Raw genomic sequence first — 15,870 nt, 5'->3', positions numbered from 1 at the left:
AGAGAGTCTGTCTCTTTCTCTCTCTCAAAAATAAACATTAAAAAAAAAAAAAAAGAATAAAAGGTTATGATCTTTTATTTTTACAAACATAATCCATTTAAAGCTTTGCATACCAATAATACAGAAGTCAGTAGGGGCACTTGGGTGGCTCAGTTGGTTAAATGTCTGACTTCAGCTCAGGTCATGATTTCACAACTCATGAATTCAAGCCCCGTGTCGAGCTCTATGCTGACAGCTCAGAGCCTGGAGCCTGCTTCAGATTCTGAGTCTCCCTCTCTCTCTGCCCCTCCCCCTCTCACACTCTGTCTCTCTCTCTCAAAAATAAACATTAAAAAAAATCAAATACACATATATATAAATGGTTATATAAATATATATAAATTTATATATTGTAAGAATATATAGCAATGGTTCTCAATAGGGGGATAATTCCACCCTCAAGAGGACAGTCAGTGATGTCTGGCAGGCATTTTGGTTCTCACAACTTGGGGATAGAGGGAACTCAGGAAGGGTGCTACTGGCATCCAGGGGCCAGAGGACAGGGATGCTGCTAAACATCCTAAACTGCACAGCACAGCCCCCACAAGAGAATTACCCAACCCAAAATGTCAATAGAGACACTGTCCAAAAACCCTGGCAAGGAGTAACTCACTTGAATTACCAGAGAACACACCATTTCTCCTCTTTCAGGCTCAATCTCAAATTAGTACTTAGTCTTTTCTAATACTAAGGCTCTAATACTCTAATACTAATATTTAGCCTCTAATAATACTAATTACTAAGATAATTTGGAATTTAAATGAAAAGATTTTTCTTAGGTTATAAAACAGATATGAAATATGTTTAAAAGATAAACAATTATATATTAGACTTAAATATAAGAGGAAAAAAGATAAAGAAAGCACTTACTGTAAAAATGTTCTAAATTCTGAAGTTTCAAAGTTCTCTACAACAACAGGCTCATGATTTGTTAAATTATCTGATGTCTGTCCAATAGTATGAAAATAGAAGTCAGGAACCCTTGCTAAAAGGACTGCTTTGTGTGCTTTGAACAAAGTATAACCTATGGAGAAAATAACATCTGTATGGATTTCTTCCATTAGGAGCCTGTAATGAATAAAAAGAAACCATAGTTTAATTAGTGATGCTCAGAAATATATAACATACGCATTTTTATAAAATAACTTTTTAAAATAATTCAAACTAAAAATTACAGAGATAAGTAACACAATAAAAATAGGTTAACATGAAAAGGAGTTTGTTCTTAGTTCATTCCAAAGAATGTTCCAAAGAACACCGTTTAATATTAGCTTTGAATCTAATTTTCTGAAATTTATAGTGAAAACAAAGGTAATTATACCAAAAACAATAGGACTTTTAGAAAATTTCTTTTTAATTCTTTCTGGTAATAATAAAATTTATCTCCTGCTATTTATGTTGATTTTCCTTAAAAATGTACCTACTTTAGACTTATTTCAGAAAAAGAACACAAAGTATTGTCATTGACTATTGAAAAGAATCAATTTTTTAAAATCTTACTAAAAGAAGCAAAGAAAGTAAAATGTCAACAACACATGCAAACCAAATATAACAATAGACAATCCAGATTAGAAACTGGTACATTTTGTTCCAACTATTGTTAAATACCAAGTCTGAAAAGGCAGGCTTGGCCATCAAGAATGTGACATTTAAGCCCTTTTCCATTTTTTTCCTCACACAAATAGAACCATGCTCTAACCTATTATTAAAATGGGCTCCTGGGGTAACCCACTGAAATCCCTTTATTAACACAGACATAGTTGTTGTAAAGCCCACTGATTACATGTCAAGTGATGGAAGAACAGAAATCAGCATCATAATACTGTCATAATCTTTTGTCCCTGTGAAAACTATACATTTCTACTCTAAATACTAATACTTCCTATTACTGTATCATTATGCTCAGCAAGGTATGTATTCTCAGGGGATTTCCGTATTGCAGGATATAACTGGCAATCACACCGGTACACTATGGGAGGTACAAGTAATGGATATAGATATCCATTACAGTGAAAGCTTCGAATGTTACCATTGACACTCACATTCCTCCAAGACCAAGTTAATGGCTCCTTCCTCTGATTCCAACACACTTGGTGCATACCTTTATTATAGCACTTGTCATTGCAGCATTATTTGTATGTGTCTTTCTCTCTACTAGACGATAAACTCTCCAAAGGCAAAAACTGTATATTTAGTATGTAGAGCTCAGTATCTGCTTGTTGAATTTTGTTGTATTTTGCCCTAAACAAAACAAATGCTTCAGAGCACAACTTTCAGAACCTTGGAAACAATGAGCAGACAGAAGCATTTTAGACAATATTTTCATCAATATATCATTTTCATAAGTGGTTTTTAAAGTTATGCAAAAACAGGGGCGCCTGGGTGGCTCAGTCAGTTGGGCATCTGACTTTGGCTCGGGTCATGGTCTCGTGGCTCTTGAGTTCCAGCCCCGTGTCAGGCTCTGTGCTGACAGCTTGGAGCCTGGAGCCTGCTTGGATTCTGTGTCTCCCTCTCTCTCTCTCTCTGACCCTCCCCCCACTTGCACTCTGTCTCTCTCTGTCTCTCAAAAATGAATAAACGTTAAAAAAATTTTTTTAATTAAAAAAATAATAAAGTTAGGCGAAAATGTATTTGTCTCTCAAACATTAATTTAAAAAATTGTACAAATACTCAATTTGTTCCTCCCTCCCACCCACCTTCTCTCCATCCTACACTCATCCTCAAGTGAATAAGGAAACAATGCAGCTAGTAGCCATATAACCATCACTAGGGTATCTGCCTTGTTCATAATATATGCTCATAAGTATTTGTTAAATTAAAAAATTTAATGTTTAAAAATTGTTAATATGAAAATATAGTGCTTTTTTTTTTTTTTTACAAAACCATATCAGTTACAAGTATATATTGTGTGTTAAAAGTAACAGAATTATCTGACTCAGACTGGCTTAACCATTAAAGGGGGTTTATTGGCTCATCTAATAGCAAAGTCTAGAGGAAGGACAGGTTGGAACAAAGCTTCAACCATGTCAAGGCCCAGCTTCTTTCTATGTCATTTCTCTGCCAACTATGCATTAACCTATCTAGTGCATTTTGGACTGCTGATTATCACTAAAAATTTCCTGAACATGTACTATGTACCAAGCACTGTGGACAGATAATGACTAAAACATCATATGTGCATTCAAGAATTTTACTGAATAGCAGGGAAGACGGGTCTGAAAACTACAGAGTGTGATGTATTCAATAACACAAATAAATTTTTTTCTAAATTTTTTTTTAACGTTTATTAATTTTTGAGACAGAGAGTAACACAGCACGAACAGGTGAGGGTCAGAGAGAGAGGGAGACACAGAATCTGAAACAGGCTCCAGGCTCTGAGCTGTTGGCACAGAGCCTGATGTGGGGCTCGAACTCACAGACCACTAAATCATGACCTGAGTTGAAGTCGGGCGCTTAACCAACTGGGCCACCCAGGCACTCCAGTAAATTTTTTTCAAAGACAGACATGAAAGAAGACCTTACAGAGGACAAAAAAAAAAAAAAAAGGCATTTTAAAGATCAAGTAAGAGTTGGTCAGGGGAACAAGGCAAGGTCACAGAGAGTTCTTGACTCCACATTCCTTGCTAAGGTATGTGTGAGTATGGAGTTACAAACTGGTCAGCAGAGAGTACTGAGGGGCTGAGAAGTCACAAATGAAGCTGCAGATAAATAAGAGGCAGAGTTTAACTCTGTTACAGTTGAAGGGGCGTCAAATGACTTAAAATATAGACAAATTCATATTTATCTATGATGAATCTATGAATCATCTATGAATAGATGATATCATAATATCATCTATTAGTTGTGTAGAAGAGGAGTTTATTGGTTGTGAAAAAGAGGTAGTAGGGGGAAATGAGAACGAAGATGAGGAAATTGCCGCACAACAACAGATCCTCAACAGATCACTCAAATGTCACCTTAAAAAGCCTTCCCCAAACTCACCCCAGTCCCCATCACCTTTGTTTGGCTATTATCTCTCTTACTAGAGTGTAAGCACAGCACCAAAGCCATGTCTTATTAATCTTTGATTCTTCAGTACCTAGCACAAATCTAGGTACATGGTGGGTGCTAGATACTTCATTAATATTTGCCGAATAAATCCATTATATTGCTGTGCTTGAAAAAGATTAATTTGGCACAGCAATTAAGGTGGCTGGGTGTACATACGAAGTTTTTCATTTAAAAAGTCAGCGGGGGGGGGGGGGGGGGGGGCGGGGCACCAGGTTGGCACCATCAGTTAAGTGTCTGACTCTTGATCTCTCGACTTAGGTTATGACCTCACAGTTTGTGAGTTGGAGTCCAACATCCAGGGCTGACGGCATAGAGCCTGCTTGGATTTTGTCTCTCCTCTCTGCCCCTCCCCTACTTGTGCTCTTGCATGCGCACGTGCGCTCTCTCTCTCAAAATAAATAAACTTAAAAAAAAAAAAGAATTAAACAAACAAAAGAACTGCTACATCTATTTTTATTTGCCTGTAACAGGAACTTGGGAGTTCAGGGTCCTATCCTTAATTATTCCTAGGATAAGCATAGATTGTTCACTTGCTATACCTTAATTTCATTTTCTTTATATAGACATGTTATCTTCCTTAAATTCCTGACACCTTAAGCCAGGAGAATAAAGCCACTAAAGGGAAGGAATGCCTCATCCTTACAGATTTACCCTAGAAACGGAACAACTTCATTTTTCCACCAATTACATTAATCCCCCACTGGTGGAGTCAAAGCAGCATCTTTGGCAGACAGGCCCAAATTAAAAGGGAATTTTCTTTTACTTTATAGAAAGCTCAGCTTATAGCTGCTGGAGCCTTAAGTGTGGGCAACAGAAAGCACTTTTTAAAATGTAGAATGCTGCACAACAGTTGGTTATTAGTGGTAATTATGTTTACTCTAGTTCAGTTCTTAAAGTGTAACCTAGGCCAGCAGCATCACCATCACCTGGGGCCTCATTAGAAATGCAAAAGCTCTATCCCAGACCAACTGAATGAGTACTAGGGTCTGGGACCTAGTAAATCTAAATTTTAACAAGTCCTCCAGGTGATTCTGCTGCACACTGAAGCTCAGGAATCACTTTCGGTGGAAATGGCAATTGGCTAGGGTACATTCCTAAGCTTCATTTTCTTTATAAACTGCGATGTCATTACCTGGATTCACCAAAGCCTGAGTTAAGGTTCATAACAACCCACCATTTGCTTGGGCCCTCATGGGAGCTGGGAGTTGCTGGGAGCTGTAGAGTGTTCTAGGCAGAGAGTGGAAGCTGGGTTGCAATCGGGAAGTATTTTGATGTAAGCATTTCTGGTAAATTGTTTAAAGAGAGCTCAGAAGAAAGTGACCTCCGGGGCTACACTAATTGTTCTATTTTTCCTTAATCTAAGTAAATATTCATTTTCATACCGGATTTTATCATTTTTCTGAAACTGTTTAAGGTTTTTTTTGTTTTGTTTTTAAGTGTACGTTTCAGGACCATGAAATCTGGATCCAACACCACCTTAGAGATAGGTCTTTCAAGAACTAAGCCTGCTCGTGTTATTTCGGCATAGACTGGTGCCGCACGTAACTATGATGATAATTTTGGCTTCCTTTTTGTATCTGGTACATAGTCTCCGAGGTGCTCGGGACTGGTTTTTTAGGGCGAGCCAACGGCTCTGTAGCGAGGAGACTGGTACACGTCCCTCAAAAGCCTGAGGCGAGGAGAACGAGGAGAGGAGGGATGGAGAGGCAGAGAAGGAGCCACTGGGGCGGAGATGGATGCCTTAACAACTGAGGCAGCCAGGGTTCCCGCCTCCTCCTACCTGAGCAGATCCTGGCTGAGCTGCTCCGATATCACCGCCTTCAGTCGGCGCCGCTCACAGGGCCCCTTCTTTTGCAACCCCTTACTGCAAACTCCAGGGGACCTCAGAAGTACCACGGGCGTCGCGCTCCCCTCCCCACAGCGGGCCATGTCCCACAAAGGTACGGCGGCGCCCCGCAGGCCCAGTACTGGCTCTCAATTCCCGGCTGTGGAAGAAAGGGGCGTTTCCGACCCAACGCTCCTCTCCTACCCGAATCCGCCCCTCAGGGAAAGGTTGACGCCTCTGGTCCGTTTGCACACGGTCCCCTACAGCGGCCGGACAGCTCTCTAGGGCATTCTCAGAGGCCGGCGCCTGCACGTGACCCAGGAAGGGTGTGCGCAGGCGTAGTAGCTCTGTTTACTTCGGCCGGCGGGCACCCCGCCCCGATTGCCCAGGGATCAAACCATCTCCCGGGATAACCAATCTGTGCGACTCCTTGTCCTCTTCCCCTTTGCGTTGCGGGTGGTGCTAGCCATTCATTTTATTGGATGTTTCATTGCGAGCTGAGTTCAAATGAACCTGCGCGCTTTTCCACATTATGTCTTCCTGGGATGTCAGAGCTTTTTTTTTTTCCAGGAAAGAACAGGTAGATGAGACCTTTCCTGTAGCGAGTCACGCTCCCTCGCTTTGTTGTTTTGAGCAAGAAAAACGGGATGTGAGGAGTAGGGAAAGAACTTCGTAAAATCAGCAAGAGGTTAGAACATTCATGAATCCCCTGAAAAGGTGTATACAACGTCTAAAAGACCGCCATCGCTTTCTAATCCAAGGAGTGGCTCATATAACCTCTCATGAACTTTAGCTGGGAAATATCAGGTTGTATTCCAGCCCTTTGCATATAAAGCCATAATATTTATGACGAGGAAGTGAGGAGGTAAGGCTGAAAGAGCAAGGCCTTTAATTGAATGGGGAAGTGAATGGATTGGTGAGGTATAGAATTTTGAATATTTTGCCCTGAAGAAAATAGCTGGATGGATATCATTTTTAAATCTTTTGGTGTTTTTAAAAATTACTTCCTCCAAAGGAAGAAGGCTCAATAGTTCTGCTTCATTCAGAAGCTCTGTACAAAGGTATCCTTTATGGTTGCTTGGTTTAAATCAGTTTTCAACGTTTCAGTGGTTATATTTGGTTCTTATGTCTCCTGAGTCTCTTCTAAACAAATACCAAGTATTTGGAAAATGTATGGACCTCGTACCATAAGATTGCGCAAAAAGTAGTCGTTTCTCCGAATAATGCCCCTTTCAGATATTCAGACACATTAATTATGAAAAGAATAACTGTTTAGTGGATTCTTAATCACACGTGTAGTATGAAGAATGCCAAAGATAATACAAAAATAGCTGATGTTTATTGAATGCTTATTAGGTGAGGGAACTGCTCTACTTGGTTTATATACATTAACTCAATCTTTGCAACCACCACTTAGGTAGGTACTACTATGAGCCTAATCTACAGGTGAGGAAGCTGAGGCATGACAAGATAGGGCAAGGTCACACAGCCAGTATAGTGGTGGCCTAGATGTTAAAACTTAGACTAGCACCCAACTCTTCCCTTCAAAGTCCTGCAAAATTTCTACCATGTCCCTTTATCATCCAGTGAAGTAATATTCCAGCACTTTTATTATGCACAATTATGTTTATTATTAACTCACTGGTTGGAAAAGGATGACAGACTGGTTTCCAGTTCATGTAATTTAATTCTCTTAAAACACCTTAGGCAATTGACTACATGAAATGATTAAAGAAAAAGTCCACCTTTAAAAAGCAAAACTCTCATCACCATTGGAGAATTTTAAAGCATTATTTTTATTTTAATTAATTCCGGCTGTGAAGTTATTTATACTTTAATGTGAGAGAAATTATCTGATTTTTTTTTTCCTGAAAGACATTTAGGAAGAAAAGAGGATCCTAACGAACTAGTAATGGGAGCTTTGAAGGTAGACACAGCTAAACACGTAATTTGGTTAGGGTTGGCCTTAATTATGATTCTCATGTGTGAAAATTTTAGGTAAAATTGCCTTGGAAGGCAAAAGACTCTTCCAAGGACTACAGTTTCATGAAAGAAAAGTGATTCTTTGGGAGCATTATTTTTCCTTCTTTAATAATGTTTCATGTGAAATATTTCAATTTTTTTTTTATTTTTTAGAGAGAGAGAGCACATATGAGAGGGGGAGAGGGGCAGAGGGAGAGAGAGAATCCCAAGCAGGCTCCACACCTGGTGCAGAGCCCACAAGGGGCTCAATCCCATGACCCTATGATCATGACCTGAGCCAGTAACAAGAGTTGATTGTTCAGCTGAGCCACCCAGGCACCCTTCATATGAAACATTTCAAACATACAAAGTAAAGAAATTTACTTCACTTTACCCATTTACCAATTTACCCATTACCAAGATTCAACAATTATCACGATTTGGGCATATATGCTTTATGGAGTCTTCTTTCCTTTTGGTCCTTTCTTATATTTTTCCTTCTTTCCTTCCTTCCTTCCTTCCTTCCTTCCTTCCTTCCAAAATTTTTTAAAGTAAAGGCACAGACATTAATTTTATTCCTATATACTTCAATATGCACCTCAAAAAAAATTGGATGTTTCCTAACATAAACACATTATACAGCCACTAACATTATTCCTTACAAATTAATAATTCCATTTACTATATAGCCCATTATAAAATTTTCCTAACTGTCCTAAAAAATATCCTTTATAGTTGGATAAAGAATCAGTTTTCAAATGATTCAGAGGTCGCATTTTGTTCTTATGTCTCCTGAGTCTCTTCTAATCTAGAGCAGTTCACTCTCTCATTTTTATCTTCATGCCATTGATGTTGTGGCTGAAGCCTGGCAGACTAAGCTATAGAATAACACACATTTAAAATTTTACTGTTTGTGTCCTTGTAGTATCACTTGCTATGTCCATTTATACCATACATTTCCTGCAAATATATGTTTCAGAGCCTTGATTAAATTCACGTTCAATTTTTTAGCAAAAAAAAAATTTAATAGATGGTATGTTAGTTTTCTATTGATGCTTTAATTACCGAAAATTTAGCGGCTTAAAAACAATACAAATTTTCTACCTTCAGTTCTGTAGGTTGGAAGTTCCACATGTATCTCACTGGGCTAACATCAAGGTGTAGGCAGGACTGGATTCTCTTATGGAGGCTCTAAGGGAGAGTTTCCTTGGTTTTTCAGCTTCTAGAGGCTGCTTATATTCCTTGGCTACTGGCTTCATTTCCCCCTTTTTCCGAGCCAGTAGGTTGAGTCTTTCTCACATTGCATTATTCTGACATTTTCTTCTGCCTACTCCTTTGCTCTTCTAAGGACTCTTTTGATTATGTGCAGTGCAATTGGATAATCCAGGATAATCTCCCTGTTTTAAGGTCAGCTAATTAGCAACCTTAATTCTATTTACAACCTTAATTCCCCTTTGCCATGTTCTGGGATTAGGACATGGACATCTTTCAGGAGGGTGGGGGCAAGCATAATCCTGCCTACCACAAGTGGTAATTCATTTTGTATCATATCAGGAGTCATATAATGTTTGGTTATCCTCCTTTTAATGTTGCTAAAATGTATCATAGGTTTCATCTGATAATTTTGATAATTCTTGTTTGAACCAACTAGAGATTGCAAAATTATTTTATAATTCTATCATAATCTAAATTTATCTGCTGGACGTTTGCTGGAAATCTTCCTTAAAGAAGAACTGTCCCTCATCAGTTAGAAGTATTGGATATCCAGAAAGACATTTCACACTGTAAGGGCAGGATAAATGCTTAATTCTCTTATTTAAATTATCATTTTTCAAAGTAAGGAGTTGGTACCCTTGTTAATTCCAATATGTTCAGTTCATTTTGTTATCTTCATGAACTCATTGATTTTTATAAATTTTATAAATTTTTATAAATTTTTATGAATTCATTTATTATTGTTTTTGATGCTCAAATTGCTTTATCTGGCTCATGGGAGTTCCTTTATATTGGCTCTGATGTCCTTTTGACACATTCTTTAACCTGTGGTAGTATCCTTGCTTTCTGGCACAACCAGATACCAGATACCTTGTTTATTTCCCACTCCAGCTATTCCTCCAAAGAACTACAGTTCCTCCAAAGTGTGGAATGGTAGGTAGAGCCCACAATCTGGGTGCTAAGTGTGCTCACCAATATTGAAGGGCCATGTTGTTTCTAAGCAATATAGTTTTATAAGAAAAAAAGTTGCTGGGGCACCTGGGTGACTTAGTTAAACATCTGACTCTTGATTTCATGGCTTGGGTCATGATCTCACAGTCATGAGATCAAGCCCTGCATCAGGCTTGAGCCTGATGGTGCTTGGGATTCTCTCTCTCCCTCTACCCCTCTCCATCTCAAGCATATTCTCTCTCTCTCTCTCTCTCTCTCTCTCTCTCTCTCTCTCTCTCTCAAAAAAAAAAAAGTTAAATTTAAAGAAATTGCTGAATTTATACTATATCTGATTCAAATTTAACATTATGAGATTTTCAGATGCTTTCTTTTTAAACTCCATTCTTTTTTTTTTTCTTGCACTGAAAAACTCTTGGTTCCTAACAACGTTAACAGAATTACTTATCCAAATGTTCCTATAGAAGTTATTAGAGTTTCATAATAATACGAATATTTCTACTAACAATTAGACTGTGTTCAATTTAAGGTATTTTGCATTATAATGATGGGAATATCGAGTTGGGTGGTTACTATAGAACTACTATTTGTGTCCTCCCCAAATTCATACATGGAAATCTGATCCCCAATGTGATGGAATTTGGAGTTGGAGCCTTTAAGAAGTGATCAGGTCATAAGGGTAGAGCCCTCATGTATGAGATTAGTTCTGTTATAAAAGTGACCCCAGAGAACTCCCTTGCCCCTTTCACCATGGGAGGACACAGTGAGAAAGACAGCTGTTTACACATCAGGAAGCAAGGTCTTATAAGACACCAAATGTGTCAGTCCATTGATCTTGGACTTTGCAGCTTCTAGAACTATAAGAAATAAATGTTGGTTGTTTAAGCCACCCATAGTATTTTTGTTACAGCACCCTGAACTGACTAAGGCAGTGACGATTATAAAATATCACTTACTCATCTCCTTTCTTCAGTAAGAAATGCATGGAAATTATCTCAAACCAATATTTAGGGGCATCTGGGTGGCTCAGTGGGTTAAGCATCTTACTCTTGATCTCAGCTCAGGTCATGATCTCACGGTTCATTGGTTTGAGCCCCATGTTGGGCTCCTCGCCAACAGTGCAGAGCCTGCTTGGAATTCTGTCTCTCCCTCTCTCTGCCCCTCACCTTCAATCTCTCTCTCTCTCTCTCTCTCAAAATAAACTTTAAAAAAAACAATATTTATCTTTTTTTCTTTGTCTTTCCTTAAGCTTTCCTCTTCTGCTCACCTTCCCCTCACCCATCTCTTCTTCCTTCTCAAAATATCAGGAAGCTACCTAATGAAGTTTAACCTTTAGGGCCCCACTGGTACAAGCCCCTTCCAAGGCCCCAGTGGGGTCCCTAGAAATGTGTCTACTTTTTGTACTTTTGGGGGTATGTTTTTGTAAATTTAGCAAAGATATTTTACCACAATTGATCAAGACTTTCTTCTTAGCCAAATGTCCCCCTCCTGTATGGTGGCACTGAGTGGCTACATTTTTGGGAAATGGCCTCAGTGAAACTAAGTTAAGGGTACAGTAGTTTGGGCTAGCAAGGGATGTTTATTGATTTGCAACCATTTCCACATCTAGATAAATTGTTGCTCCCTGTTCTGGTCCAGGAATGGCTTCCAGGAATACTTTGCTGAATCATCCTGCATAGTGACATGAAGGAATAGGGCCCAAGGCCACATCACATCACATCAAATGTGAATATGTCTTACAGCAAAGGGTGCTAGAGGTATATTGATAGTAAGGAGGTATACAACATTAAGTAGAAGCTCCAGTTCTTGTCAGTCCCTAGTCAGAATAAGAGGAGTATTCTCAATAATGCAGACTACGCAATTATAAACACAAATTTCCCCTTTGATGAGACTCAGACAAAATAGAATTTATCAGAATTCTTGTGTTTATATCTTATGTTTGTGATATTAGTGAGCTTTCCAGAAATTGTAGTCTGTTGTAATTTCTTTACTCATTCTAAATAATCACTTTCATATCTAGAAAAAAAAAATTTTAAGTAGCAACGATACCATTGATAATTTTTTCAATGTTATTTCCAATACTATGTCTTCCTGATGTTTCTTTTTATTTTGTCTTATAAAATATTCGGGCTATTCTGAGAAAGAACAAAGAGGCATTTATCCAGAAGATACTTTTTGGAGAGAATAAAAATGACAATTTAGTGTACTTATTTATTGCCAGTGAAGCTCTTAATGTGATATTTTCTCTGCAAAACTGAAGGACAGGTGACAAGCTGTACTTCCTCTGGCCTTACTTTAGCACTAAACAAAATAAAGGCATTAACTAGAACAAAGTGAACAATGTTTATGAATAGATCTCTCTTTTTTATCTTATTTTTAAAGTTTTTATTTAAATTCCAGTTAACATACAGTGTAATATTAGTTTTAGATGTAGAATTTAGTGATTGGACAATTATATACAGCACACAGTACTCATCATAACAGTGCCCTCATAATTCCTATCGCCTATTTAACCCATCCCCCTGCCCACCTCCCTCCATAACCCTCAGTTTGTTGTCTATAGTTAAAAGTCTGTTTCCTAATTTGTTTCTCTTTTCCCCGCTACGTTCATCTGTTTTGTTTCTTAAATTCCACATATGAGTGAAATCATATAGTATCTGTCTTTCGCTAACTGACTTAACTAGTTTAGCATAATACTAACTCCATCTGCATCGTTGCAAATGGCAAGATTTCATTCTTTTTTATGGCTGAGTAATATGTCATTGTATGTATGTGTGTGTGTGTATATATATATATACATATATATATATATATATATATATATATATATATATATACCACCTCTTTTTTATCCATCATCAGTCAATGGACACTTTGGCTCTTTCTATAATTTAGCTATTATTGATAATGCTGCTATAAACATCTGGGTCATGTATCCCTTCGAATAAGTATTTTTGTATCCTTTGGGTAAATACCTGGTAGTGCAATTGCTGGATCATAGGGTAGTTCTATTTTTAACCTTTTGAGGAACGTCCCTACTGTTATCCAGAGTGGCTGCACCGGTTTGCATTCCCACTAATGGTACAAGAGGCTTCCCCTTTCTCTGCATCCTCGCCAACACCTGTTATTTCCTGTGTTGTTGATTTTAGCCATTCTAACTGGTGTGAGGTGGTATCTCACTGTGGTTTTGATTTGTATTTCCATGATGATGAGTGATGTTGAACATCTTTTCATGTATCTGTTAGCCATCTGTATGTTTTCCTTAGAAAAACATCTATTTATGTCTTTTGTTCATTTTCTAACGGGATTATTTGTTTTTTGGGTGTTCAGTTTTATAAGTTCTTTATGTATTTTGGAGACTAACCCTTTATCAGATACATCATTTGCAAATATCTTCTCCCATTCCATCAATTGCCTTTTAGTTTTATTGATTGTTTCCTTCATGGTGCAGATGCTTTTTATTTTGATGACATCTCTGTAGTTCATTTTTGCTTTTGTTTCCTCGGGAGACATATCTGGTAAGAAGTTGCTATAGCCAGTATAACCAAAGAGGTTACTACCTGTGTTCTCCTCTAGGATTGTGATGGTTTCCTGTCTCATATTTATGTTTTTAATCCATTCTGAATTTATTTTTCTCTATGGTGTAAGAAAGTGGTCCAGTTTCATTCTTTTGCATGTTGCTGACCAGTTTTCCCAACACCATTTGTTGAAGAGACTGTCTTTTTTTTTTCCATTGAATATTCTTTTCCTGCTTTGTCGAGATTAGCTGACCATATAGTTTGGGTTCATTTCTGGGTTTTCCATTCTGTTCTCTTGATCTATATGTCTTTTTTGTGCTAGTACCATACTGTCTTGATGGCTACAGCTTTGTAATACAGCTTGAAGTCTGGAATTGTGATGCCTCTAGCTTTGCTTTTCATTTTCAAGATTTCTTTTGCTGTTCAGGGTATTTTGTGGACCCATATGAATTTTAGGATTGTTTGTTCTATCTCTGTGAAAAATGCTGGTGTAATTTTGATAGGGATTGCATTAAATGTGTAGATTGCTTTGGGTAGTATAGACATTTTAACAAGATTTGTTCTTCCAATCTATAAGCATGGAATGTTTTTCCATTTCTTTGTGTCATCTTCAATTTCTTTCATAAGCGTTTTATAGTTTTCAGAGTACAGAACTTTTACCTTTTTGGTTCAGTTTATTTCTAGGTATCTTATGGGTTTTGGTGCAATTGTAAATGGGATGGATACCTTGATTTCTCTTTCTGATACCTCATTATTGATGTATAGAAATCCAAAAGATTTGGGGCACCTGGGTGGCTCAGTTGGTTAAGCACCCAACTCTTGATCTCGGCTCAGGATTCGTGAGTTCGGGCCCTACATCAGGCCCTGTGCTGATAGCATAGAGCCTGCTTGGAATTCTCTCTCCTCTCTCTGCCCCTACCCAACTCATGTTCACTTGCTCTCTCTCTCCTCTCTCTCTCTCAAAATAAATAAATAAAAATTAAAAAAAATAAGTGCAACAGATTTCTCTGTGTTGATTTTGCATTCTGTGACTTTACTGAATTTGTGGATCAGTTCTAGAAATTTTTTGGTGGAATCTTTTGGGTTTTCTATGTAGAGTATCATGTCATCTGCAAACAGTGAAAGTTTGACTTCTTCCTTGCTGGTTTGGATGCCTTTTACTTCTTTTTGTTATCTGATTGCTGAGGCTAGGGTTTATGTTGAGGTATGTTCCCTTTATCCCTACTATGTAAAAGGTTTTTCTTATGAATGAATGTTGTACTTTGTCAGATGCTTTTTCTGCATCTATTGAGAGGATCATATGGTTCTTATCCTTTCTTTTTACTAATGTGGTGTATCAAATTAATTGATTTGAGAATATTAAACCACCTTGCAGACCAGGAATAAATCCCACTTGATCATGGTGAATGATTCTTTGAATGTGCTGTTGGATTCAATTTGCCAGTATTTGTTGAGAATTTTTGCATCCATGTTCATCAGGGATATTGGTCTGTAGTTCTCTTTTTAGTTTGAGTCTTTGTCTTGTTTTGGAATCTGGGTAATGCTGGGCTCATAGAACAAGTTTGGAAGTTTTCTTTCTATTTCTATTTTTTTGGAACAAACTGAGAACAATAAGTATTAACTCTACTTTAAATGTTTGGGAGAATTCCTCTGTGAAGCCATTTAGCCCTGGACTTTTGTTTTTAGGAGATTTTTCATTACTGATTCAATTTCTTTGCATCCACCTGGGTGGCTCCATCGGTTAAGCATCCAACTCTTGATTATGGCTCAGGTCATGATCTCATGATTCATGGGTTCAAGCCCTATGTTGGACTCTGTGCTGACAGTGCAGAGCCTGCTTGGGTTCTCTCTCTCTCTCTTTCTGTCTCTCTGTCTCTCTCTCCTTCTCTACCCCTTTCCTGCTCACAGTCTCTCTCTCTCTTTCTCAAAATGATTAAACACATAAATAAATAAATAAACAAACAAATAAATAAACAAACAAACAAACAAATAAATAAATAAAACATTAGTCTCTTGGGGCTCCTGGGTGGCTCAATGAGTTAAGCGTCTGACTTCAACTCAGGTCATGATCTCATGGTTTGTGGATTTGAGCCCCATGTTGGACTCTATGCTGACAGCTCAGAGCCTGGAGCCTGCTTCAGATTCTGTGTCTTCCTCTCTCTCTGTCCCTCCTCCACTCATTCTCTCTCTGTCAAAAAGTGAATAAACATTAAAAAAATTAAAAAAAATAAAATGAGTCTCTCATGGGCAGCATATAGATGGGTCTTGTTTTTTTGTCCATTCTAATATCCTATGTCTTTTGATTGGAGCATT

General features: G+C 37.9%; 1 protein-coding gene across 2 annotated transcripts in view; it reads right to left on the bottom strand.

Annotated features, from left to right (window-relative positions):
- Positions 1 to 6,227, bottom strand: part of BTBD8 (BTB domain containing 8) — a 116,748-nt gene extending 110,521 nt beyond the window's left edge. For both annotated transcript variants that reach the window (XM_043575565.1, XM_043575564.1), the window contains exons 1-2: positions 5,870 to 6,227; positions 910 to 1,107 (exon numbers count right to left, since the gene is read on the bottom strand). In XM_043575565.1, coding sequence (XP_043431500.1) covers positions 910 to 1,107; positions 5,870 to 6,018 — 347 coding nt within the window. In that variant the 5' untranslated portion in view covers positions 6,019 to 6,227. The remainder of the gene's footprint in view (positions 1 to 909; positions 1,108 to 5,869) is intronic.
- Positions 6,228 to 15,870: the final 9,643 nt, after the last annotated feature.

Source organism: Prionailurus bengalensis, chromosome C1, assembly GCF_016509475.1.
Source record: "Prionailurus bengalensis isolate Pbe53 chromosome C1, Fcat_Pben_1.1_paternal_pri, whole genome shotgun sequence".
Taxonomy (NCBI): Eukaryota; Metazoa; Chordata; class Mammalia; order Carnivora; family Felidae; genus Prionailurus; species Prionailurus bengalensis.
Note: the sequence above shows the minus strand (reverse complement) of the source record. Positions and strands in the feature narration are given on the sequence as shown.